We start from the raw sequence: 26008 nt of genomic DNA on the forward strand, positions 1-26008 counted from the left end.
TGTGAGAATCGCAGCTGGGTGTGAAAGAGGACCCTGTGTGGCGGGTCCGTGGCCCGAAGAAGCGAAGCGAGGAGGCACGTGCCGCTCCCCAACAGCCAAAGGACAAAGGACGGTTAACAGCCAGGACCGCCAGCCGCTACCAGACGCCTTCTGGTGACGTGACATTCGCGCGCCGGCGCGCCGACGGTCCGCGACTTCCACGTCTTAGGTTCCGCAAAGGCCTGTGGGAGCGACCCGGGAGCAGGAGGGCCAAGATGGCGGAGGCGGCGGACTCTCCAGAAGACCCGGGGACGGCGTCGGCCAGGCCCCTGGTGAGCTGGGGATCTGCGACAGAAGGGACCGAGGGTGAGGCAGAGTGTCCCTTAAGGAAGCCGGGTGACGGGCTCGTGGCCTGAGAGTCGGAACCCGGCCTCCCAGCAGGCGCTTCCTGTACCTGATGCCGCAACCGGTCCCTGCCCTGCACCTGCTGTGGGGCTACCGCTCCCTCCGCCCTCCTCATTCCTTCCACGCCTTCTAGTGAAACCTTCATTCACTGTCCTTTTCCGTACTCTCGGGGCTTCTTCTCGTCCCCGACATTATGTTAAATGCCGAGCTTTAGGTGATTTCTTAAGTATCTTTGCTTCTGCCGTCCCGTAATTTTTTTTCAAGACCTGTCACTGGCCCGTGTTGGAGCAGCAGCATTCTAGGGTTAATGGGAGAATGCAACGTGGCAGGTTGGTTATTGATTTGCTCAGTGGCCCACGTAATGTTGCTTTAATCCCTGCCCTACTTGTCGCAGCTCCTTGCTGTCCTTTTCATGATGCTGTCTTGTTGCTGTTTGTACAAGAGATACTATTTCTGTTGCTAGTACAAGCCCAAAGCCTGGACAAGTATTTAATAATAGCACAGGTTTTGCAGTTAAACTTACCTGGACTGTAATCACCCACTCTGCTACTTTGTATGGATTTGGACAAGTCATTTCATGGAGAGTATTTCTTCATTTCTAAAACGGAGATAAAAAATGCGTGCCTCAAGGAATTTTTAAGAAGATGAAATGACATGATTTTATGTAAAGGGCCTAATACACTCAGGGCCATGAAGAGTGTAATGAACTCAACATTCTGCCTCTAAGACCCTTATCCTAAACAGAGTTCAGTTAGCTCCCAAAGAGTATTTAGTTACATAGCAGTTGCTCAATAAATGGTCCATTCCATTCCTCTGTTTTAAATTGGCAACTTAGTAGAGGACTGAACTGGGAATCAGGTGAAATTGATTCTGGTTTTGGTTCTTCTTACTATTTGTTTACCTCTTCAGTCAACAAAGGTCTTTTTAGCATCTCCTATGTTCCAGGCACTCTTAGGCACTGAGGATACAGCAGTGATAGACAGTGAGTAGGACCAGGTTCTCACGGAGCATTTGAGACCTTGAAGAAATCACCCTGACCCCATTTTTTTATTTGGGAAATGGGGATAGTAGCTCATCACAGAATTAGTGAAAGCACTAAATGAGCTGAGAATATACACAGAGTACCTGAGGTGACATAGATATGGGTGCCTAGTTGTTTTCAGTTTCTGTCATTCATTTAAATTGCTCCACTGCTCTTTTAATGAAACGTTCTCCGATTAATTTAAGTGGTTCTGGTCACTCATTACTCAGTATCCACTCCACTTCCATTCAACAATGTTTATTGAACTACAGAGGGTAAGGCACTTTTCTCGTTGATTTAGGGACTACAAATAGCCTGACCTTATGGTGCTTAACAGTTTAATTTGTAGGGATAAGACAAGTGTGCAATGCTAAAATAAGGCAGAAAATAGTAACACAATTCGAAAGAAGATGCTATCATATCTGGTTGGGGTGAGGAAGCAGGCTGCATAGGAGAAATGGTGTTTGAAAGGGCCTCAAAGGATGATTCTGATTTGAAATTCCAGCTGATAAAAATAATTACAAATGCTTGATTACCTCCTATATGCCAGGATTGTGTGGAACATTGTCTGCATGTTTTCTAAACTTCACAGCAGCCCTTTGAGCTAGGTGGTTTTTTGGGGGGTTTTTTTGTTTGTTTTTTTTGTTTTGTTTTTTTTTACAGGGACAGAGAGAGTCAGAGAGAAGGACAGACAGGAACGGAGAGAGATGAGAAGTATCAATCATCAGTTTTTCTTTTTTTTTTTTTTTTTTTTTTTTTTTCATTTTTCTGAAGCTGGAAACAGGGAGAGACAGTCAGACAGACTCCCGCATGCGCCCGACCGGGACCCACCCGGCACGCCCACCAGGGGCGACGCTCTGCCCACCAGGGGGCGATGCTCTGCCCATCCTGGGCGTCGCCATGTTGCGACCAGAGCCACTCTAGCGCCTGAGGCAGAGGCCACAGAGCCATCCCCAGCGCCCGGGCCATCTTTGCTCCAATGGAGCCTCGGCTGCGGGAGGGGAAGAGAGAGACAGAGAGGAAAGCGCGGCGGAGGGGTGGAGAAGCAAATGGGTGCTTCTCCTGTGTGCCCTGGCCGGAATCGAACCCGGGTCCTCCGATCAGTTTTTCTTTTTGACACCTTAGTTGTTCATTGATTGCTTTCTCATATGTGCCTTGACCACGGGCCTTCAGCAGAAGGAGTAACCAGTGACCTTGGGTCCAAGCTTGTGAGCTTTTTGCTCAAACCAAATGAACCTGCGCTCAAGCTGGCGATCTCGGGGTCTTGAACCTGGGTCCTTCCGCATCCCAGTCCGACGCTCTATCTACTGTGCCACTGCTTGGTCAGGCTCAGCTAGGTGGTTTTTAAACTGTGTTTTACATACAGATGAGGAGGTGAGACTCAGAGAGGTTTGAAAATTTTTCTAGAGTTTCACCAGCAGTTAGTGGTCTGGCCTGAAACTTGAACCTAGGCTTCTGAAGCCCAGATGCTGGCCAGGAGTCCTGCACACCTTTTTTTATTTTAGCTTAAGAATTGCTTTTGTTGTTTTTTTCTTTGTTTCATTTTTATTGATTTTAGAGAGAGGGAGGGGGAGAGAGACAGGAACATCAATTTGTTTCTGTATGTGCCCTGATTGGGGTTTCAACTGGCAGCCTCTGTGCTTTAGGACGATGCTCTAACTCAGTGGTAGTCGACCTGGTCCCTGTCGCCCACTAGTGGGCATTCCAGCTTTCATGGTGGGCGGTAGTGGAGCAGCCAAAGTATAAGTAAAAAGATAGATTTAACTATAGTAAGTTGTTTTATAAAGACTTATTCTGCCAAACTTAGCGAAAATCGGACATAAAGTACTTGGTAAGTAATTATATGCTTTAACTTGCTGTAACTCTGCTTTATAAATTTTATAAAGTAAAGTTACTTCCCTACTTTATAAATCACCATAATTGTGGAACTGGTGGGTGGTTAGAAAATTTTAATACTAACGGATACAGAAGTGGGCAGTAGTTATAAAAAGGTTGACTACCTCTGCTCTAACTGTAAGGTATTCCCTGCAGAGGAAAAAGGAAGGTGTGTAGCCACAAAGTGTGGATAAGCAAAAGCTTTATTGGGTACAGAGTACATCCCGCCTGAGGATGTTCCCTGGTCCCGGGGACACAGAGGCCAGGGAAGTTGCATAGGGTGACCCGCGTGGGGGATATTTAAAGGGTCTTTAGAGTGGTTGAGCTAATATGACGTGGTGAAATCTCGCTGATGGACAGTCACTTTTTTCTAAAGGGCTCCTGGGAAGTTTTTTGGCACGCATGGATGTGGGCGGTTCTAGCCAAGTTCCGGGGTCTGGTGTCTCACATGACCTTTCCCCTTGCCCACCACTCTACACTAACAAACTGAGCTATCTGGCTGGGAAACTACACAGCCTCTTCTCCGGGCAGATACAAAGGTTGGGAGGTACTAATGTATTTCCAGGAAAACAGAAAGATCACTTTGGCTGAAGTACAGGGAGGTATTGGGACGTAATCCCTAAAAGATAAGGCTACTGAATTAAGGAGGCTGTATGGAACATTGGTTAGGGATGCTCACTCTAGGGTCAAATTGCCTAGGTTTGATTCTAAGTTCTGTCATTTAACTAGCTATGGGCTACTGGGGAAATTACCAAACTCCTCTGTATCTCAGTTTTCTCATCTGTAAAATGGAGATTTAGAAATATTTATGTAATAGGGTTCTTAGGTGAATTATAAATGAGTTAACACATGTAGAATATTGGTAGAGCGCCTGGTGCATATAGTCATGCAATAAGAGTTGTGTCTTATTGACTACTAAGCTGGGAGGTTTAATAGGCAGTGAGGAGCCAGCGGAAGTTTTTGAGGAGGAAAGTGTTTAAAATCATGAATTTGACAACAGAATAGAGGAAGAGTTACCACAGACAATGTCGAATCTAGGGGACCAGCGAAACTGTTGACGTAGTTCTAGGAAGAAGTGATGGCCACGTTGACTACCGCAGTGGTGGGGACACGAGGACTGGAGGACAGCAGGCTCCATGAGGGTTTTCAGTGCTTGGGAGAAAGTGTCTTAGATCCGTTTTGCAAACTTCAGTGTGCATAGCAGTCATCTGGGGAATCGTGTTAAATTGCAGATTCTAATTCAGTCGGTCTGGAATGAGACCCATTTCTAACAAGCCCAGGTGATGCTGCTGCTGCTCCCAATACATTTTGAAAAGCAACGGAGTAGCCAGATGGGAGGCTAGAGATGCCCTGAACGGAAATACATGAGACAAGGATGGCGGCCCTGAAAGGTGATTAATTAATTCGGTTCTGTACATGTTCAGTTTGAGATACTGGAAGGCCTTCCAGTAGATAGGCAGCAGGCTGCTGGACTCTAAAACCTAGACTTTAAGACTCAAGAGGTCTGGGCTAGACATGTTAATTTATAAGTCATCTGCATAGAGTTGGAAAGACTGAATCTTGGGTAATGCCTATCTCTTGCTTGTATACTTAGGGAGGAGGAAAAAGAACTGTAATAATGGCTGTAGCCTTGGGTCCATAATGAAGGAACTCCCAGGTGAAGGAACTGGTTAGAGACCCCCTTCCACTTCTTAGAACCAGGCCTCTTGGACTTGCCTGGTTCCTGCTTGATGCTGCCCCAACACTACCCTTGCTGATGGATTCCTTTCTCCAGGATATTAGTCGTTAGTATAACCCAGTGCTGGTCAACCTGGTCCCTACTGCCCACTAGTGGGCGTTCCAGCTTTCATAGTGGGCAGTAGCAGAGCAACCAAAGTATAAATAAAAAGATAGATTTAACTATAGTAAGTTATTTTATAAAGATTTATTCTGCCAAACTTAGCGAAAATCCGACATAAAGTACTTGGTAAGTAATTATTATATGCTTTAACTTGCTGTAACTCTGCTTTATAAATTTTATAAAGTAAAGTTACATCCCTACTTTATAAATCACCATTACTGTGGAACCGGTGGGTGGTTAGAAAATTTTACTACTAACAGATACAAAAGTGGGCGGTAGGTATAAAAAGGTTGACTATCCCTGATATAATCCATCTGTTCCAGCCACTTTTTTTTAAAGGTTTCATTCATTCATTTTAGAGAGGAGAGAGAGAAGGGAGGAGCAGGAAGCATCAACTCCCATATGTGTCCTGACCAGGCAAGCCCAGGATCCTGAACCCGTGATCTCAGCATTCCAGGTCAATGTTCCATCCAGTGAGCCACCAGACGTCAGGCCCCAGCTGCTTTCTTAAAGTTGTATGCCCTGCTTTTGCTAAATTTCAAGCCCTGTGGCTCAAGCCAGGTTGCAGAGTGTGCATGAGCATGTGCATGAGCCTGCCTGCGCAGGGGCAAGAGGAGAGACATGGGGTCCAAGCCACCTTTCATTCCTGTCAAGGGGCTAGTCAGAGAGTGGGGTCCACTAGCTGAGGGCCTGCAAGTCCTGTCTGTCTTACCTGGGGCTGATGGGCCAAAGATCTTGGCTCAGCTCAATGAGTAATGATACCAATTCTGTTGAGATGGGAAATGGGGTGGGAGTGTCATGGCACTTTAGTGACTGCAGTGACTTCTGAAACCAGTTAGCTGGAGTTAGGTCAAACCTCACAGGTTAAGCTACAGTCTTCCAAGGTCACCAGTTGCGGGCTAGATCCCAAGAGCACCCGCTCAACTCCAGGTCAGGGCTTGACCCTAGGGTGCCGGCTTGATCCCAGGGGTGCTGGCTTGACCCCCGAGGTCTCGGGTTTGAGCCCTGGTCAGGGCTTGACCCCAAGGGTGCCAGCTTGATCCCATGGGCGCTGGCTCAACCCCTGAGGTCTCCAGTTAGAGCCCTGGTCAGGGCACATATGAGAAGCAATCGGTGGCACAACTAAGTGGAGCAACGAGTTGATGCTTCTCTCTTGCCCTCTATCTCTCTCGTCTCTTCCTTCCTCTCAAAGAAAATCATAACTTATTTCTTACATTATATATGACTTGTCACATTACACATGATCATTTCTTATACATTTTTTACATTTAAAAGTAGATAGTATAAATATCTGTATCCTCTTTAGTCTTAGATAAATGGTAGCATATAAAAGCTTTTCTCCATATATTTTTTTAATTCAACACTTGACAATAGTTCTTTAGAGATATTCTCATTCTTTCTTGCAGCTGCACTGTACTCCTTTATGTGGACGTACTATAGTATATTTAACTAGTCCTCTAGTGATGAGCATTTGGGTTAATGTCAGGGTTTTGCTTTTACAGATAGTGTTGTGATGAAAAGCATCATGTATGTATGTCTTTTTGTGTTCTTGCCGTTTTATCTTTAGACTCCTAAAAGTGGCATCACTGAGTAAGTGATTCATCCTGTTCTAAAAGTACCATACCCCAGATTCTGAAAGGTACCGTACCTCACTCCATTGGGTTTATGTAGAGACACTAAGTCCAGGTGAATTTCAAAGAGTTTTATTAAAGGAGGAGATTTATTAAATATGCCAGCCGCATATAGCTTACACGGGGTAGCAGACCCAAATCTTGTGCAAGCCAAAAATATTTCAGGGGCTGCTTATATACCCTTGAACACACACGGGCTGGGGAGAGCATGACATCATGGCACAAGATGACAACATTTGTTTAGGGGATACACAGAAACATTAAGACTTTCAAGGTAACACAATCAAAGATGTTTACAAATCTTTTAGGATTCCTTTGCCTAGAGGTGTGTTACTGTCAAGATTCCAGCAAGGGGGAGGAACCTCAATCAATGTAGGGTGGTATGTAAATTCTGTCTCCCATTGAAAGAGAAGAAGTTTCTCAGTTAACCTTTACTTTAGATTTAAAACTAAATGACCCTTCTGACCAGGTGGTGGTGCAGTGGATGGAGCATCGGACTGGGACCCAGGTTCGAGACCCCGAGGTTGGCAGCTTGAGCACGGGCTCATCTGATTTGAGCAAAGCTCACCAGCTTGGACCCAAGGTCGCTGGCTTGAGCAAGGGGTTACTCGGTCTGCTGAAGGCCCCGGGTCAAGGCACATATGAGAAAGCAATCAATGAACAACTAAGGTGTCACAATGTGCAATGAAAAACCAATGATTGATGCTTCTCATCCCTTTCCGTTCCTGTCTATCTGTCCCTGTCTATCCCTCTCTCTGACTCTCACTCTGTCTCTGTAAAAAAAAATAAATAAATAAAATAAAACTAAATGACCCATTGTTCTTGCAAGCCAGAAACTTGTACATTCCTCTTCCTCCCCTCCCCAAAGGAGGGACGGGACAGGAAAGCCTGACATTTCTTCCCAGAATATCAATATTAATTTCTCAGCTTTTTGGTACCTTACAACAATCCACATTTGCTAGATGTTGCCAGGTTTCTCTTCAGTGGTGTGGAGGACTGCCCCCCCCCATGGGGGAGGGCCAGTGTTCTTTCCCTCAGCCTCACCTGCAGAGTATGTTGTGAAACTTGAGAATTTGTGCCACTCTATCAGGCGAAGATTTTTATTTCAAGAAGTTTCAATTTGCATTTCTCTTCAGAGTGTGATTGAGAAGGTGATTTTCATAAGGTTTTTGAACAACCTTATTTTATTTAAAATTTTAGTATACTGTTTTGTATTTCATTTACTTACCACTTGTTGCCCAGGAAATACTGTGCTCATTGGTCCAAAAACCACGAGATGGGATTAATTCTGTTTTCGTAGGAATTTGAACATTTCAGAGTTTCTGTCACAATAATAGAACTTGGCAGATGTACATAAGACTTTAAAAGTTTGCAATCTTGCAGTTTGCTTTGGAAGTGTTATTTGATCTGTGGTTGCCAGGTAACCTGGTAAAAAGAGTGTAGATGAGGATGTACTTGGCCCGTTCCCTGTTCCTCTGGGTTTCCCTTTAGGCTTCACGCAATCCTCCATGTTAGCCAGCAGAGGCCGCTCAGGAGCAGAAGCGTGGCACAGCTGGGGCTTTGCCCTGCAGTCTTTTTTTTTTTTTTACATTTTTTTATTATTAATTTTAATGCAGTGACATTGATAAATCAGGGTATATATGTTCAGAGAAAACATCTCCAGATTATTTTGACATTTGATTATGTTGCATACCCCTCACCCAAAGTCAAATTGTCCTCCATCACCTTCTAACTGGTTTTCTTTGTGCCCCTCCCCTCACCCCACCCCCCTCTCTCCTTCCTTGCCCCCTCCCCATCCCCCACCCCACCCTCGTTACCATCACATTCTTGTCCATGTTTCTGAGTCTCATTTTTATGTCCCATCTATATATGGGTTCATACAGTTCTTAGTTTTTTCTGATTTACCTATTTCACTCAGTATAATGTTATCAGGGTCCATCCATGTTATTGTAAATGATCCGATGTCATCATTTCTTATGGCTGAGTAGTATTCCATAGTATATATGTCTTGCTAGATTGTGTCACGTGAAGATTTCGTGCCTGGAAACAACCAAATATTTGAGGGCAATAAGCGTTTGTCATTTGCATTATAATTTTTTCCCCATCATATGCCATCTCCTTTAAATGAAAAGAAATAGCATTTGAGAATTTTAATTAACTGCATTGTTTACCGGGTGAGCTTTTATTTTAAAAACTGTATAAAACCCTACAAAAAGACAGCATCCCTACTCTCTAAGAACTGATATCTTTGAGGAATGCAGCAGTCAATTATAGGCTTTAATTGTTTTTTCTAATTCTTGTCAGTTTGCAGGCCTTTCGGATATATCCATCTCACAAGATATCCCGGTGGAAGGAGAAATCACCATTCCTATTAGATCCCACATTCGGGAACTCGACAACTCCACATTAAATGAATCTGTCCAGAGCACCATCGTAAGTTAGACTAGTTGAGAGAATTTCTGTTCAGTGTCAGTGAATTAAATAACTAATAGCACTTCATAATATTTTTGTTTGGTTCAGTATATGCTTATTGACATTTCTGGTTCTCTCCTTGAGAATAATTTGGTACAGCCTCTTTGGAAATCAGTTTGGCTACAAGGGGTATTAATAATCTTAAATTTTTTGATTTTTTTTTTTTTTTTTTTTTTTTTTTGCATTTTTCTGAAGCTGGAAACAGGGAGAGGCAGTCAGACAGACTCCCGCATGCGCCCGACCGGGATCCACCCGGCACGCCCACCAGGGGCGACGCTCTGCCCACCAGGGGGCGATGCTCTGCCCATCCTGGGCGTCGCCATGTTGCGACCCTCCTGGGTGTCGCCATGTTGCGACCAGAGCCACTCTAGCGCCTGGGGCAGAGGCCACAGAGCCATCCCCAGCGCCCGGGCCATCTTTGCTCCAATGGAGCCTTGGCTGCGGGAGGGGAAGAGAGAGACAGAGAGGAAGGCGCGGCGGAGGGGTGGAGAAGCAAATGGGCGCTTCTCCCATGTGCCCTGGCCGGGAATCGAACCCGGGTCCTCCACACGCTAGGCCGATGCTCTACCGCTGAGCCAACTGGCCAGGGCAAATTTTTTGATCTTTTTAATCTTGTAGTTCCACTTCTCCAGATATAGTATAAGGAAACAATTTTAATACAAAAATACTGTTTGGCCCTGGCCGGTTGGCTCAGTGGTAGAGTGTCGGCCTGGCATGTGGAAGTCCCAGGTTCGATTCCCGGCCAGGGCACACAGGAGAAGCACCCATCTGCTTCTCCATCCTTCCCCCTCTCCTTCCTCTCTGTCTCTCTCTTCCCCTCCCGCAGCCAAGGCTCTACTGGAGCAAAGTCGGCCCGGGCACTGAGGAGGGCTCCATGGCCTCTGCCTCAGGCACTAGAATGGCTGGTCACAGCAGAGCAACGCCCCAGATGGGCAGAGCATCGCCCCCTGGTGGGCATGCCAGTGGGATCCCGGTTGGGCGCACACGGGAATCTGTCTCTGCCTCCCTGCTTCTCACTTCAGAAAAATACAAAAAAAAATACTTTTCAAAATGCTGAAAAATATTAATATGCAAAGATGTTTATTACACCATTCTTTACAATAGGGGAGAATAAAGGTTAAATAAACTATGTTACATCTATGTGGTAGAATGCTAAACCATTAAAAATCATGTTTACACAGAACTATTAATGACATGAAAAAATTTCTGTGAAAAATTAGGATGGAATTATCTCAGCTATCTCTTGAGAGGTTTTATTACCATACCCTTCCTAAAATGTCTTGATTATTAGTTAACCAGGCTTCTAGGATTTATTTGCCAGTTAAATTGGGAGTGTTGAAAATTTATTTTGTATAGTGTGAAGAACATGGTGGCTAGGAAGCAGGCTAATTGGCCCTTGGGGTGTCATTGTGTATAAACTGAAAGTCAGATGCTGTGTTTTGCAGGACAGATTTTAGTTTTTATAAGTACCATATTAAGAGGGCTATATTTCTCTTGTACAGAGTTTTAAAAATCAAAACAGGATGGAGGGGATGTGCTAAAGAGTTACATGTTGGCCTAAGGAGTTAATAGAAACAACCTGCCTCTGTGGTTTGTTTGTGTAGTGAAGGGGTTGAACTTAAATTTTTGCTCTAAAATTTAACAAAGGATTCCCAGGAGATTGAAATAAAAGAAATTTTAGCAAATTTAATTAGGGAGCTGCCTGGCAACCTTGGTTCTCACAATACAATAGTTGTTTATGTCTTTCAGATGCGTGATCTAAAAGCTGTGGGGAAAAAATTCATGCATGTTTTGTACCCAAGGAAAAGTAATACTCTTTTGAGAGATTGTAAGTATATGAGGTTTTTGAGGATTTGCTGCTTCTTATTGTACCTTCTCATAAGTACTTTATATGGCACAGGCTCTGTGGTAATAAAACTGACATCATTTTGCAGGATGAAAAAATGTATAAATGAGTATACAATTGAAAATTTAAGAAGAAGTTAAAAGTTTCAAATGGAATTTCAGAGATTGGAAGATTTTAGTGTATTGTCCTCATCAGTGAAATATAGATTCTGTCCTCACCTGCTAGAATAGACACTGTAAAAAATATTTGTGGAAGTTGTGAAGGCAAAATGTTCAACTGTCAAATTGGAATAATAGCTAGTGGATAGAGTGTCAGATTGGGATGCGGAGGACCCAGGTTCGAGACCCTGAGGTTGCCAGCTTGAGCACAGGCTCATCTGGTTTGAGCAAAGCTCACCAGCTTGAACCCAAGGTCACTGACTCGAGCAAGGGGTTACTGGGTCTGCTGTAGCCCCATGGTCAAGGCACATATGAGAAAGCAATCAGTGAACAACTAAGGTGTTGCAACGAAAAATTGATGATTGATGCTTCTCATCTCTCTCCATTCCTGTCTGTCTGTCTGTCTGTCCCTATCTATCCCTCTCTCTGTCTCTGTTAAAAAAAAAAAAAAAAAAAAAAAAAAAAGCTGAGTGCTTTGTCAGGATCACACAGGCAGGATTAAAACCCAGGTTTCCAGGTCAGCGCCTCCAGTGCAGAACCAGCGTGTTAGTTTGCAGATTAATGAGAAACATGAGCTTCTGTCATATGTTAAAGTCCAGTGTGGGGCCAGATAGATAGGTTAGCACAAAGGGTGGGCACGTCATGGCCAGAATTTGCACTTCTGCTGTGTCCTGTTATAGCGGTTGGCAAAGTGGCAAGAAAAACAATTCATGACTTAAGAAATCTAAAAAAATGACTGACAACTCAATGAGACTTCACACCCATTAGGATGGCTGTTATCAAAGAAACAGAAAATAACAACTGTTTGTGCGAATGTGGAGAAATTGGAACCCCTGTATGTTGCTGGGGGCAGTATAAAATGGTGTAACTTGTATAGAAAACAGTATGGGCCTGACCTGTGCTGGCACAGTGGATAAAGCGTTGACCTGGAACGCTGAGGTTGCCGGTTCAAAACCCAGGCTTGCCCGGTCAAGGCACATAAGAGAGTTGAAGCTTCCTGCTTCTCTCTTTCTCTCCTCTAAAAAAAAAATGAATAATTAAATAAAAATAATTTTTTTAAAAAAAGCAGTATGTTGGTTCCTCAAAAAATTTAAGCAAAGAATAATTCCAGCAATTCCACTTCTGGGTGTACACCCCAAAGAATTGACACAGACTCGAATTGACATGAGCTGTTTGTACACTCATGTTCACAGCAGCATTATTCACAAGAGCCAAAAGGTGGGAGAGGTAGATATTGGAATCAAGATAGAAAATACTACATGGTTGTTTCCTAACGGTCCTCCGCCTTTTCTTGCCTTGCAGGGGATTTATGGGGCCCTTTGATCCTTTGTGTGACACTCGCATTGTAAGTACACATATTTCCTTTGTCATTTGAGATAGACTAGACTTTTTTTGTGGAGTTTTAAAGTTGAGGGGAATTTTGGCTGAATATTTTATTTAGGACTTCTGTGATGTGTTCTACTCCTTATGTACTTAAATGTATAAAGTCAGGTAGCTTTCCAGATAAATTCAAGGAGTGATGGCATTAAAGATGTAAAAATTATGCCTACCTCCATGTACCAATGACTTCTCTGCCTATTTTAGCCATTTCTATTCAACAAAGTTTTATTTCTCATACACTTCCCCATCATTAAGTGAATTAAATATCTATAGGCTTAAGCACTGTTTATTTGCAAACATGATTCTTTTTCAGTCTTACTAAACTATGAATGAGAAAGAAGTGGTCGAGTTCAAAGCAAGACCACGTTTCCAAATGTTATGCTTTCCCTGTATATTCTATATAAAGGGAGAGGGCAGAGGCAGGAGAGCCCAGGCCCACGGCAAGGGAGATGTCAGGATTGTAGAGGGGAAGATCCCACCCCAGGACGTGGTTCTCGGCGCTCATCCTGATGCTGTCAGGGAAGTGACTTCAGGCTGTTAGAACCAGAATTTGTATGATTTTTCCTAGTTTACAGAAAAGTTTTAAATCCCTTCCCTTATTTTATCCTTGTAACAAGAAGGGAATTTTATTTTCCTTTTTTGGTAAACACGGTTAGGTTCATAGAGATTGAGGATGAACCACAATCATATAATCAGTGGTTGACATGGGGTCAGCCTCTAGTTTCTCTGACTGCGACTGCGCGCCTTCTCTGTGTGACTGTCACATGCCTATCCTCTGGGTCTTCTCTTGCACATCTATGAAAGGAGTTGCTTGAGGGTCCTTCCAGGCCTAACCTTTTATGATTCTAAATTCAACAAGTGTCTTACTGGCTTCCCCACCCATTTTTTAATGTGTCGAGTATATGCTATTTTATATTTTAGGTAATAACATTGACTGCGGATTTTTTTTATGCCTTTAATAACCATAATAAGGAAATAATTCAGTGCCTTGATGGAACGGTTTATATTAGAAGCTCTTGAGCATGTACTTTTTTTTTTTTTTTTTTTACAGAGACAGATTCAGAGAGGGATAGACAGGGACAGACAGACAGACAGGAATGGAGAGAGATGAGAAACATCAATCATCGGTTTTTTCCTTGCAACACCTTAGTTGTTCATTGATTGCTTTCTCATGTGTGCCTTGACCGTGGGGCTACAGCAGAGCGAGTAACCCCTTGCTGGAGCCAGCAACCTTGGGTCCAAGCTGGTGAGCTTTGTTCAAACCAGATGAGTCCGCACTCAAGCTGGCAACCTCGGGTTCTTGAACCTGGGTCCTCCGCATCCCAGTCTGACACTCTATCCACTGCGCCACCACCTGGTCAGGCAAGCATGTACTATTTTTAATTTTGAAAGATTAACCTTAGAGATTATGTCACTTAACCCCACTTATTTGCAGAGAAGAAAACTGGAGTCCCAAGACACCAAGTGATACGCTGCAGTTTACGTATCTAGTGGCAGATCTAGGATCAGTATCTGGCTTTCTGTGTTCCAGTCCAGTTACTGTGTTTTCGTTATACTGGGCTGAAGCACTAAGCATCCCAGACAGCACATGAAGCCTAGCATCGGCGTTCTGTGCGTCAGATTGTCGGGGCTTGGAATGGAGCACACAGCCTTGCAGGCCAGATTTAGCATGTGACCTTCTCTACTCGGTAATGAGAAGAGGTTTTGAGCTTGATGTTACTGTTTTTTCTAAGAAAAAAGTGAATAAAGAACACGGAGTCCAAGTGTTCTAACTCCAAAATTCAAGACAGTTTGTATCTATGAAGCTCTTAGACAAAAAAAAAAGGATATTTAAGAGACTCTTCAGCTACCCAGTTTGAAAGCAAAGTCTTTTAGTCATATTCTGCATATTTCGATACTGAAAAATCAACAACTAAATTGGTTTATAGACTGTTTCCGTTTTTTAATGTTAGAACCAAAACTTTAACCAAAGCATTACAGATTCAAGGGCTAGAGAAGGAACTGGACCACGTGTGTGTGGGTTGGCGGCCAGAGGCTCAGTATTGGAAACTCTTATGGTTTATCAAGAAAATCCCAAAAGACATTATTCTTATGTGAAACCTCTCAATTTGAAAATAATGTCCACTTGAATTTAAAACCCTTTTAAATATTGTTTGGACAAACAACCTTATGTCTGTGAGCCACATTTAACCTTTCAGTTTAGAACCTCTGATTAACCAAAAAAGGTCTTCAGTAATCCATTAAACATTCCAACAAAGCCAAATGGAGCACCCTTGTACTCTAGAGGCATTTGAAATTTGAAAGGAAGAGCCTTGCCAAATCCTTCTGGAATTTTTCTTCCACACAGCCTACAAATGACAGAGCTTCAGGTGAGGTATAGAGTCGTTCCCTGATTCAAACTTTGAGAACCCATGCCTTGACTTGATTGCTCTGAGTAGAAGAGTAGGCTATTCTCATACCGTTTCCTTGTCACAGAATGCTTCAGACAGGCTCTGCAGACAGTGAAAATGATGGCGGGCCCCAGTTTGCAGAAGTGTTTGTCATTATCTGGTTTGGCGCCGTTACCATCACCCTCAACTCAAAACTTCTTGGAGGAAACATGTAAGCATTATTAAAATCCATTCTTTTTCATTTGCTTGGTATCTCACCTGAGATTTTTAAGGGAGTCTGACTAGTTAGGTAATTTTTGAAAAAAAAAATTAAAATAAATGAGGGACACAGAGAATGTTTTCTTAAAACCAGTACACAGAGATAAGCTGGTTGGGTTAAATTATCTTAAATTCTCCAGGGTCCTTTGATAAGCTTCACATGCTCGCTCCTTCCCTGATATCAGAGGCAGGATTTTTTTGCGTTAGAGGATTGTGTCCATTTCGGGGAACAGATGGTCCATAGCTTTCAACAAGTTCTCAAGTAGGTCTCTAAACTAGAAAAGATTAAGAACCACTGTCTTAGAGGTTCAGTGGGAGAAGGAAGTCTTTAGGAGTTAGAGTAGATCATCTGGTATCCTAGATGGTTGAGTCGTAAGGAGTTTAAAAGAGAAGGAAGAGTATGGAGAGAGAAATGAAAACGTGCAGATGCAGAAGCCTAGCCTCCTAAAGTCAGTGTTAGCGCCTGGGTATTCTGTATCTGCAGGGAGGTAGCCCTCGATGATACATAGAAATCTGTGTAATGACTATCATGACACAGGTCAGCTGTCTATGATATTCATGAGTGTACGCTGTTTTTTAGATCTTTCTTTCAGAGCCTCTGTGTGCTGGGTTACTGTATACTGCCCTTGACCGTGGCAATGCTGGTTTGCCGGCTGGTACTTTTGGCTGAGCACGGAACAATAAACTTCATGGTCCGGCTTTTTGTGGTGATCGTGATGTTTGCCTGGTCTATAGTAGGTAAGAATATACTTATTTTTGCATGCGTTAGAGGTGAAGACTAAGACTCTTGCCAGTGCTGTCCATAGACCCCTCTGTTCTAAATGGTTGTGGATGGATTTGCTGTCCATCTTATCTGGCTTGGGAGTCTGGACTTCCAAGAGGTGGGGAGTCATATATTTTTGTAATGAATCCTTAGATAATGCATAGCATTGGAAACAGAGATAATGCTAGACCTGTCTTAGTCCTGGCACGTATAGGACAAGTGACTTAAGAAATGACGGGTGTTCCTGACAAATTAATCATAAAAGAAACAAAAGTTAGCATTTATAGATAGCTTATCATAGGTCAAGCACTGTTGTAAGTGCTTTATATGTATTATCTCATTTAACCTTAACAGCCACCCTAATACATAAAAATTATTAGCAGTAGTCCCATTTTTGTAAATGAGGAACGGACACACAGGAGTGAAGCGACTGCCTTAGGACATAGAACTAGTGAACTGGGGAATCGACTTTCAAACCCAAGCAGGTTGCATACCCATTTAGAACTTGACTGTACTACTTCACAGTATAGATTAAGTATCGTTATATAGTACTTGCCTACTTCGGTAGAAAATTCTGCAAAAGATTAGGAAGAGCCTATAGCTTGGCATTGAAAGCAGTGGGCTCACTGTTGCTACATTTCTAAAATTCTCTTAAAATTTTACCTTAAACCAGAAGTGTTTAGTAGTATCTTACTAAATGGGATAAACAGACTGCCTAATATATATATTTTTTAATTTATTTTTTACAGAGACAGAGAGTGAGTCAGAGAGAGGGATAGACAGGGACAGACAGACAGGAACAGAGAGAGATGAGAAGCATCAATCATGAGTTTTTCATTGCGCGTTGCAACACCTTAGTTGTTCATTGATTGCCTTCTCAAACGTGCCTTGACTGCGGGCCTTCAGCAGGCCGAGTAACCCCTTGCTCGAGCCAGCGACCTTGGGTTCAAGCTGGTGAGCTTTTGCTCAAACCAGATGAGCCTGTGCTCAAGCTGGTGACCTCAGGGTCTCGAACCTGGGTCCTCTGCATCCCAGTGCGATGCTCTATCCACTGCGCCACTGCCTAGTCAGGCCAGACTACCTAATATTTTAAGTGCAGTAACATCTCTTTGCTTAGAACATGGTTAAAAGCCAAGAAGTAGTCCCAGACAAAGGTGTGAGGGTGCTGGAATCGACACCACAAAGACTGGGTGCTAAGCTCAGGCGTGCGCTCCATGGCCTGGCCTCCATTTCCTCACTGGAGTCTGATCATGGATCGTATGTGTCATTCTGAATGGCTTAGTTATCTGGGACCCAGGCCCGCAGCATTTCAGAAACTAGGCTCTTAGAAGTATTCATTCTTTAATTCAGGAAATATTTATTAAGCACAAACTATGTGTCCGGCCCTGTGCTAGGCACGGTCTCTGGCCTGAGTTCCCTGTCCAGTGTGTCAGCCCAGCGTGCAAACCCTTAGAGATGGTACAGTGTTCCAGGCAGAAGATGGCAAGGCGTGCAGGGTGCAGCGGGGGAACGGGAGGAAGGTGGGCAGTTCTGCCTGAGGTGGTAGGGTACCAGCTGGTTGTTCAGGAAAGATATTTTTGCAGGGTGGTCATTGAGAATCAGGTGTTTCCCAGTGGACAAGAGGGATGGCATCCAAAAGAGCTGATAATAAGAAAAGCAATTACTCAAAAGACACAGCAGTAGAATGCTGTTTATCATAGTAGCAAAAAACCTTGCACATTTTTATAAAGGCCTATTCAGCACAGCTCACTGACTTCTCAGAAAACAGTAAGAATCCATCTCAAATGTTGCAAACTTTCAAAGCTTTGGTACTTGAAATGAGCAGCCCTCAGCTGCTGGGAACGCTAAGCCGCGGAATGCCTTTCTGTCTGAGGGTCACACATAGAAGTGACTGTTAGCGAAGTTAGAACTTCCAGGCCCTGCTGAGCACATTAAGGTTTGTAAATGTTAGTAGTTGTGACACACTCGTTGTATTTAATAGTCTTTCTGTTTTGTTTTATTTCCTTCAGCCTCTACAGCTTTTCTTGCTGACAGCCAGCCTCCAAACCGCAAAGCCCTGGCCGTTTATCCTGTGTTCTTATTCTATTTTGTCATCAGTTGGATGATTCTCACCTTTACTCCTCAGTAAATCAGGAAATGGAAATGAACAACCAGTGAACTGAAAGCTCATCTGAACAATGCAGTTGACTGGCGAGCTTTGCCTCTGGCCCTGTTTGGTCGGATTTGGGAGGGAGTTGGTAGCTGACTGCAGAAGGAGGTGAAAAGGGAGCCAGAAAGCCCTGCAGCCACTTCTAGAAGGAGCTGATGTTTGAAAAGCTGTTCTTGTCCTTAATGTTATTTCTTAAAGATACATGTGCATAGTACACACAGCACAATGCCTTCTTAAGGACTGCGGTCCATTTGGGTGACAACTGATGACTTGAAAAGGGCCTGGATACATCCTGGGAGTCCAGTAGATTTGGTAACTGTATTTTCAATTTTCAGGTGTAGTTCTTAAATACATTGTCTTATGACTATTAGACTATGCCTCTCTTATTAGAATACCTAAGAATGGATAGTCTATCGATTTTCTTTCAATTTTCTCTTAAGTTTAAAAAGGCTGAACAGAGGTTAGGAAGGGGTTCATAGATGTGGGAGGAGAAAACATGTATTAACCAGTGTTCAGATCTTGATCATAAAAAATCCTGCTCTAGTTGCTTAAAAGAAAAGCAAAAGATATTTTAAAAACCAGCTTCTTGAATCTTTCTATACCTTCATTATACTGCCATGCTAATCAGCACCTGGTTGACCCTCTAGTTTTAACCTTATGCCCTAGCTCTGCGAATGTAAGCAAACATGTTAGCAGCAACACGTCCCTTTTTTTTTTTTTTTTTTTTTTTGATGGAAGCACTCAGTGGTCCAATGCTCGAGCTTATCCAAGTAGAACAACTCAGAAATACAGATTGGTGGGTCTGGAAGGCATGTTATCCCGTAGACACCTCTTAAAGGTAGAATGAGGCAGTTTGAATACAGCATAGGTGTATGGAATTCTTCATTATTCTGTGTAGTACGGCCCCACCTGGAAAGTAAAGCTAAATCAGAATCCTGCTTTTAACCACATGAACAGGGAGGGGTTTGGTGTCTGTCTGCTGATTGGGAGAGCAGCTGGACGCTCAGAGCTGATGTGGGCGGAGCTGGGTTGACTGCTGCCTTTTCAGAGCGGCGCAGCACTTTCCTCATAGATGTGGGGTTTTTGGTGATGGAATAGCAACTTACTCTCTTAGTTCTGGACTTGATAGAGCTAAGTAGCTCTCCTTTAGACGTGTACTTATTTGTACTTGTGCATCTACTTGTATTCTCTGCTGTTTATGCACACAAGTGTGGAGACTTTTCTGGGAGCTCAGAGTCTGGGGCAGGCCGATTCTGAGCTAGACAAGTTCCTTTAATGTAATATGAGCCACTGCCTTTATAAATTGCACATTGAAGAACTCTTAATAGATAAAGACTAGTAGTCAGAAAACATTTATTGTAAATATACAATTAGCTAGGAATTTCTTATTCCACAATTTTTCTTTATTATAGATTTTAAATATTTATTTGTTTTGTATTTAAAGACTATCTGAACGTAGATATATAATTTTAAAAACATATTTTCTCCAGCCCCAGATGAGCCAAGTAAACTATCCTTGGACAGTTGGGTTCTCGGAATGATGTCAACTACAAACCTTCTGTCTCAGCCTTGGGTCAAGTTTTTGGTTATATATTTGTATTTACTTCAAATTCTTTTAAATTTTAAAATAAACCCTGCACCTGCTCTGGGACTAAACCAATACTTTAGTCTTGAATTGATAAAGAAACTGTCCTAATTTTGAAATTAATCTTAAATTATCATTCATATCCATTGTCTGGAATTTTCTAATGGCCACTAAAGATCTCTCTTCCAAAGTTGTATAATTCTCTCCCCCGTTGATTATAATGTAAAATTAAAGAAATAACCATGCTTCTCAAAACGGAATTAAGTCTTTACCAGATTTTACTCAATCTAAATATTTAGTCATAAATTCCTAAGGCTGCAACTCCAGGAGGAGTTTGTGTGGGTAAGTTTGGGAGGGGGTTATACATAGTGGGTGTAAAGGCAGCTTGTTCTGTGTTGTGTATTAATCTGTTGCTCTTGGGTGACTTAGGGAATAGTTTAACTTGATTTAAATAAAGGTGTGTCAGGTGGATATTTATCTTTCTGAAAACAAGTAGTCAGTTTGAGGGTATAAATATATTCTTATTATACACAAAAAGTGCATTACTTCCTGTGGCAAGACCTGAGTGTCTGTCTGCAAGTTGTAACCCTCAATACAGCTTTCCTTGATCTGCTGCAAAGGCACATGGATAATTCTAGAAAGGAGGGCTAGAAGGGAAGAGGCCTCCAAGGAAGGCACCCCTGCGTCAGGAATTGGGAAGTTTCATACTTTTTTTTTTTTTTTTTTCAGAGACAGAGTCAGAGAGAGGGATAGACAGACAGGAACGAAGAGATGAGAAGCATCAATCATTAGTTTTTTGTTGTGCATTGCGACACCTTAGTTGTTCATTGATTGCTTTCTCATATGTGCCTTGACCACGGGCCTTCAGCAGACTGAGTAGGAAGTTTCATACTTTAGATGAAACCCCAGCAGGTGAGCATCATTGCCGAGCGCTGCATACCCCTGCATATCATTGCGGCTTATTGCTGTTCCTCCTAAGCTCGAGCCTCCATTGTTACATTCCTTAACAACTTGAACGGTTAACACTGGATTTCGTCACTGTTCAGATTATGAAAACTTGGCTGATACATATTTGAACATGCAGTCTAGTCTTAAAAGTCAGTCATTAATTGTCAAGTCCTTTACCGCTTAGGAGGCTTACTGCATGGGTTGAATTGGGTCTTTTCCTTGCAGTGGGCTTTTTCTGTTGTTGGACAAGGTGGGATCAGAGGGTATGGGACCGGAAGCATTTTACTATTGACTACATTTATCTTTTTTTTTTTTGTATTTTTCTGAAGTTGGAAACAGGGAGACAGACAGACTCCCGCATGTGCCCAAACGGGATCCACCAGGCATGCCCACCAGGGGGCGATGCTCTGCCCATCTGTGGCGTTGCTCTGTTGCAACCAGAGCCATTCTAGCACCTGAGGCAGAGGTCATAGAGCCATCCTTAGTGCTCGGGCCAACTTTGCTCCAGTGGAGCCTTGGCTGCGGGAAGGGAAGAGAGAGACAGAGAGGAAGGAGAGGGGGAGGGGTGGAGAAGCAGATGGGCGCTTCTCCTGTGTGCCCTGGCCGGGAATCGAACCCGGGACTCCTGCACACCAGGCAGACGCTCTACCACTGAGCCAACCGGCTAGGGCCTACATTTATCTTTTTATAAATCACCTCCTAAAATGTGATTAAAAGGCAAGCCAGCCTGTGTTTGAAGACTTAATTATGTATTTTATATACTGTATTCTGGTCTTTCTGTTTACTCCTGGAGGTAAAAGTGAAAGTGTCATTTCAAAATTTTGGGTAACATCAAGTCATTGTAATGTATTGCCTGTCATGATATGATCAGATGTCCGTTGCATGCAGCTGTTCTATTTCAGAGTAAAATACTGAGATTGTGATTCTCAGACTATTAATTTCTGAGGCAATTTAGATAGAAGTAAATGTATGAATGTTAACCCATGTATGTAAATTAGAAAAACTTTTTTTAGATTTGGTGAGCTTTTATTAAAAATAAAGAATTTTTAGGGATTTACTCAGGCTGTAGGATGGCCAAATAATGACAGTAATATTACTACTAATAATAGCTAACACTTATTGGGCACTTGCTGTGTGCCAGGCACTATTCTATTTTTTTAAGAATTTTTTATAGCTTTATTGAGATACCTTAACCATAAAATTCACCCTTTTGAAGCGATGTACAAATCAGTGATTTTTTTCAATATATTCACATAATTGTGCAACTGTTGCCTCTATCTCATTCTAGAGCATTTTTGTCACTCTGCAAAGAAACCCTGTGTCCGTTACTGGTCACTCACTGTGTCCCTTCTCCCAGGCCCAGGGCATGCACTAGTCTGCTTTCTGTCTTTGCTGACTTGGCACTGTTCTTAAGTGACTCTCTTGCATCCCTAATGCTCAACATAAAACACTACAAATCTTACTTTACAGGTAGAAGATTGAGGCACAGAAAGGTTAGGTAAATTCCCCAAGGTTGCACAGTAAATTGATTTAGGAAAAACACGTTATATGTGAGTGCGTTGTAGGGCACAGTTTTGAATTGCATTGTTCTGTACATGAAATGAATACACCCCGTCCCCAGGATAAGTGCCCTGATATTAGTATTAGTCATTATACCCTACCACTGACTGAAGGTCGACAACTCTGGACCCTTTTTCCTGAATATAATAGAACACTATTAGAGGCCTGTGAGAAAAACATGAGCTTTGCTGCCCTCGGTCCCTCATTCTTCCTCATCCTTAATCCACTTCCACCACCACCACCGTACACACATACCCCTCCCCTTTTTCTTGTAAAATCTTATTCTGAAACAACTGCCTCTTTTTAGTTATCCCAGAGGGATGGTTAATGCATCAGAATTTAACTTGTCTGCTCAGGTGTTTATGGGCAAGGGATGCATCTGGTCGTGTCTAGTACCGGTTATATTCCTGAGACCTCGGAGAGCAGTAGTGTGGAATCGAATGCCTTTCTGTTTGTTAAACTAGGGGGTGGGGGGATAACAGTGAAGGCTTTGCTCACTCTGAACCTTGACTCCGCACTGTCCCTGCTGCTGATTTTTTTGAACCCTTCAGTGCTCCATTTTAGTCCTGAGTTTTCCTATAAATAATGAACCAATGAAAAGAATAAATCTGTCAAATTATTTGTGAATGTTAAATGTGCAAATAAAAAACTGGGAAAGGAGAATTTGTGTCTGCCTGTTCCTTGTGCTAAAAGGCACGAAGATACTTGCAGCGTACTGTTCTCAGACTTACCGTATTGTCAGACAACATCTACGGCTGTGTGGGAATGCACGGGCAGCAAATTAGAAAGGGATGTCATACTATGGCACAAATAACATTGGCAGGCACTACATTAGCTATTTTATAAACAGCAGCCTTTTGAAGTTAGTGGTATTTTGAAGTTGAGGGACCTGGAAACTCAGGTTAAATAAATTGCCCAAAGTCACATATTGCATGCTGCACCAGGATTCATACTCAGGTTTTGTGACGCCATAATCTTTTTCCACTATCAGTTCTTTTTTTTTTTTTTTTTTTTTTTCATTTTTCCGAAGCTGGAAACGGGGAGGCAGTCAGACTCCCGCATGAGCCTGACCGGGATCCACCTGGCATGCCCACCAGGGGGCGATGTTCTGCCCCTCTGGGGCATTGCTCTGTTGCATCCAGAGCCATTCTAGCGCCTGAGGCAGAGGCCACAGAGCCATGCCCAGCGCCCGGGCTATCTTCGCTCCAATGGAGCCTCGGCTGCGGGAGGGGAAGAGAGAGACAGAGAGGAAGGAGAAGGGGAGGGGTGGAGAAGCAGATGGGCGCCTCTCCTGTGTGCCCTGGCCGGGAATCAAACCCGGGACTCCTGCACGCCAGGCCGATGCTCTACCGCTGAGCCAACCGGCTGGGGCCCCGCTATCAGTTCTTGACCAAACTAAAAGCATACCTACCCACTTTAAGGGAAGTAAGTGAATCCAATGAGGCAGCTTAAGAGTGTGCTGAGAAACTGGGTTTCCAGCCTTCTGTGGGGTATTACCCGTGTTGTTGGTCTCATTTTACAATCTATATACTTGGGGAAGGCAAATTCCCTACCCATGTATACACATAATAGTTGAAATATATCGTGGTTCTTGTTTGTAGTACCACATAAGACATCAGAGGGATCAGAACAGGAGCATGTCTTTGGTATATTGGGAGATGGGTAGGCAAGAGAGGTGGAGGGGCATTCCAGGTGGCAGAGAAGGTTTATGAGCAAGTCTCAAAGCTGTCCATGTACATGTGGGAGAGTGTGGCACTGTCCTGTACATAATCACAATGGTTTGTGCTGTTTTTCTAGCTGCCTATTTGTATTTCACTCTGTGAGGTAGTTACAGCTCAGCTTATTTTATAGCTAAGAAAATAGGCTCAAAGTAGTGATTTAAATATGACTTGGGTTACAGTCGGTCTCAACAAAATTAGAAAGTAATGCTTTGTGTTAATTTGATTCTTTCCTAACAACTCATATTGATATGAATTCAACTAAATTGGGAAAATAAAGTTGATTGATGAGACAAAATTATTGAGGGTGAGTATCGAAAAGGAGGAAATTGCAAGTTAGGTCTTCCCGTGGTAGGAAATAGGTTGTCCTCACCGGTTCTGGGGCAAGGGTATACCTTGAAAGTGGTGACATCAAAGGAATAAATGAGAATGTGTTGAGAAATTGGGAGGAGAGTAGAGGGAAGAGAGGAGCGGCAATGTATTCCTACCCTGTAGGCCTGGAAGAACAGTGTGCTTCTTGGAACAGTTGTGGAGGAGCTGAATTGGGCCATAAAAGTGGTCACACCCTACAGACAACTGGAAATATGAGCCAGAAAAGCAGTAGAGGTTGTTACAGCTAGAAATGTAAGTTTGAGCTTACAGATCTGATGATATTAAGAGAACATTGTCTCAGACAATCTTGATGAAAACCCTAGTTGCTATAGGGCAGTACTATAAAAAGGAACCAAAAAGATGAGGACAAGGATGGAAGGAAGCTAAAAGTTACATGCCATGGATTTCTGCCTGCTGCTTTTATCTTACTCCTAGTCTAGTCCAGGGGTCCCCAAACTTTTTACACAGGGGGCCAGTTCACTGTCCCTCAGACCATTGGAGGGCCGTACTATAAAAAAAACTATGAACAAATCCCTATGCACACTGCACATATCTTATTTTAAAGTAAAAAAACAAAACGGGAACAAATACAATATTTAAAAATAAAAAACAAGTAAATTTAAATCAAGAAACTGACCAGTATTTCAATGGGAACTATGGGCCTGCTTTTGGCTAATGAGATGGTCAATGTTCTCCTTTCATTGACCACCAATGAAAGAGGTGCCCCTTCCGGAAGTGCAGTGGGGGCTGGATAAATGGCCTCAGGGGGCCGCATGTGGCCCGCGGGCCGTAGTTTGGGGACCCCTGGTCTAGTCTCTCCTTCACTTTCAGATTCAGTAGGTGGCCGAGCTGAAATGGAGCACAGCTATGTCTTCAATCCAAAGCCCATGCCCTTCCTGCTTGCTATGCTGTGCTACCCTTCCAGAAAGTTGTATCCTCTGAAAGCCTAGGGACAAGTGCCTTGTACAAAGCAGGTGTTCAGGAAATGTGTAGAATTAGTTCAAAGAAAAGTGGGTAATAAACAGGTATTACACACTGAGTGTGGGGGCGTGCTGAGAAATAAGAATTGAGAAAATGTATCTGGCTAGAAGGCCGTGGTAAATCGATTGCATACGTGGTCCGGGTATTTTACCCTTCTCTGAACCCCTGCCCTCTGTCATGTGGCTTTGGATGTCCTCTCAGTAAAAGGCAGAACCTATCCCACCACTGCTTGTTTCTAGGTTGCCCTTCTCTCTTGCTTTGCTAAAAAAATGTGGCAAAGGTAATGTGCCAGTTCTAACCCTGAAACTTGAGGTGTTCTGTGTTTACTTTGTCTCTTGTTTCTCAGTCATTCTGCGAGAACAGCCTGAGTTAGCCTGCTGGACATGGACCAGAGCCCAGTCAACCCCGCCACAGCCATCTTGGATTAGCCCACCGCTACCTGACTTCCAGACCCACGAGGGAGCCGTCTGAGACTGGAAGTGCTCCACTGTACCCAGCCTGTGTTACCAACCCACAGACTCAATAACTAAATAAATGTGTATTGTTTTAAGCTGCTGAATTTTCAGTGGTTTTGTATGTATCACATAGTGGCAGTAGCTAAGCAGATACAAAGGCCATTTTTAAAAAGAATTTTCTAATGGCATTTGATAGAAAGTAGAGGCACTGAGTATGGGGTT

At 43.1% G+C, this 26008-nt stretch overlaps 1 protein-coding gene across 2 annotated transcripts; it reads left to right on the forward strand.

Moving 5' to 3' along the window:
• Window positions 1-25849, forward strand: YIPF6 (Yip1 domain family member 6). 2 transcript variants are annotated; one of them, XM_066248759.1, is made up of 7 exons: window positions 1-311; window positions 9056-9184; window positions 10973-11051; window positions 12530-12572; window positions 15083-15208; window positions 15836-15993; window positions 25678-25849. In XM_066248759.1, exons 1-7 carry the CDS (start codon window positions 255-257, stop codon window positions 25800-25802), a joined length of 717 nt encoding a protein of 238 aa, XP_066104856.1. In that variant the 5' UTR covers window positions 1-254; the 3' UTR covers window positions 25803-25849. The 2 variants fall into 2 exon arrangements, with proteins under 2 accessions (XP_066104856.1, XP_066104857.1); XM_066248760.1 differs by lacking the exon at window positions 25678-25849 and adding an exon at window positions 18028-22923 and having other exon boundaries at window positions 172-311.
• The last annotated feature ends 159 nt before the right edge of the window (window positions 25850-26008 follow it).

This window comes from Saccopteryx bilineata, chromosome X (genome assembly GCF_036850765.1).
Source record: "Saccopteryx bilineata isolate mSacBil1 chromosome X, mSacBil1_pri_phased_curated, whole genome shotgun sequence".
NCBI classification, from domain to species: domain Eukaryota; kingdom Metazoa; phylum Chordata; class Mammalia; order Chiroptera; family Emballonuridae; genus Saccopteryx; species Saccopteryx bilineata.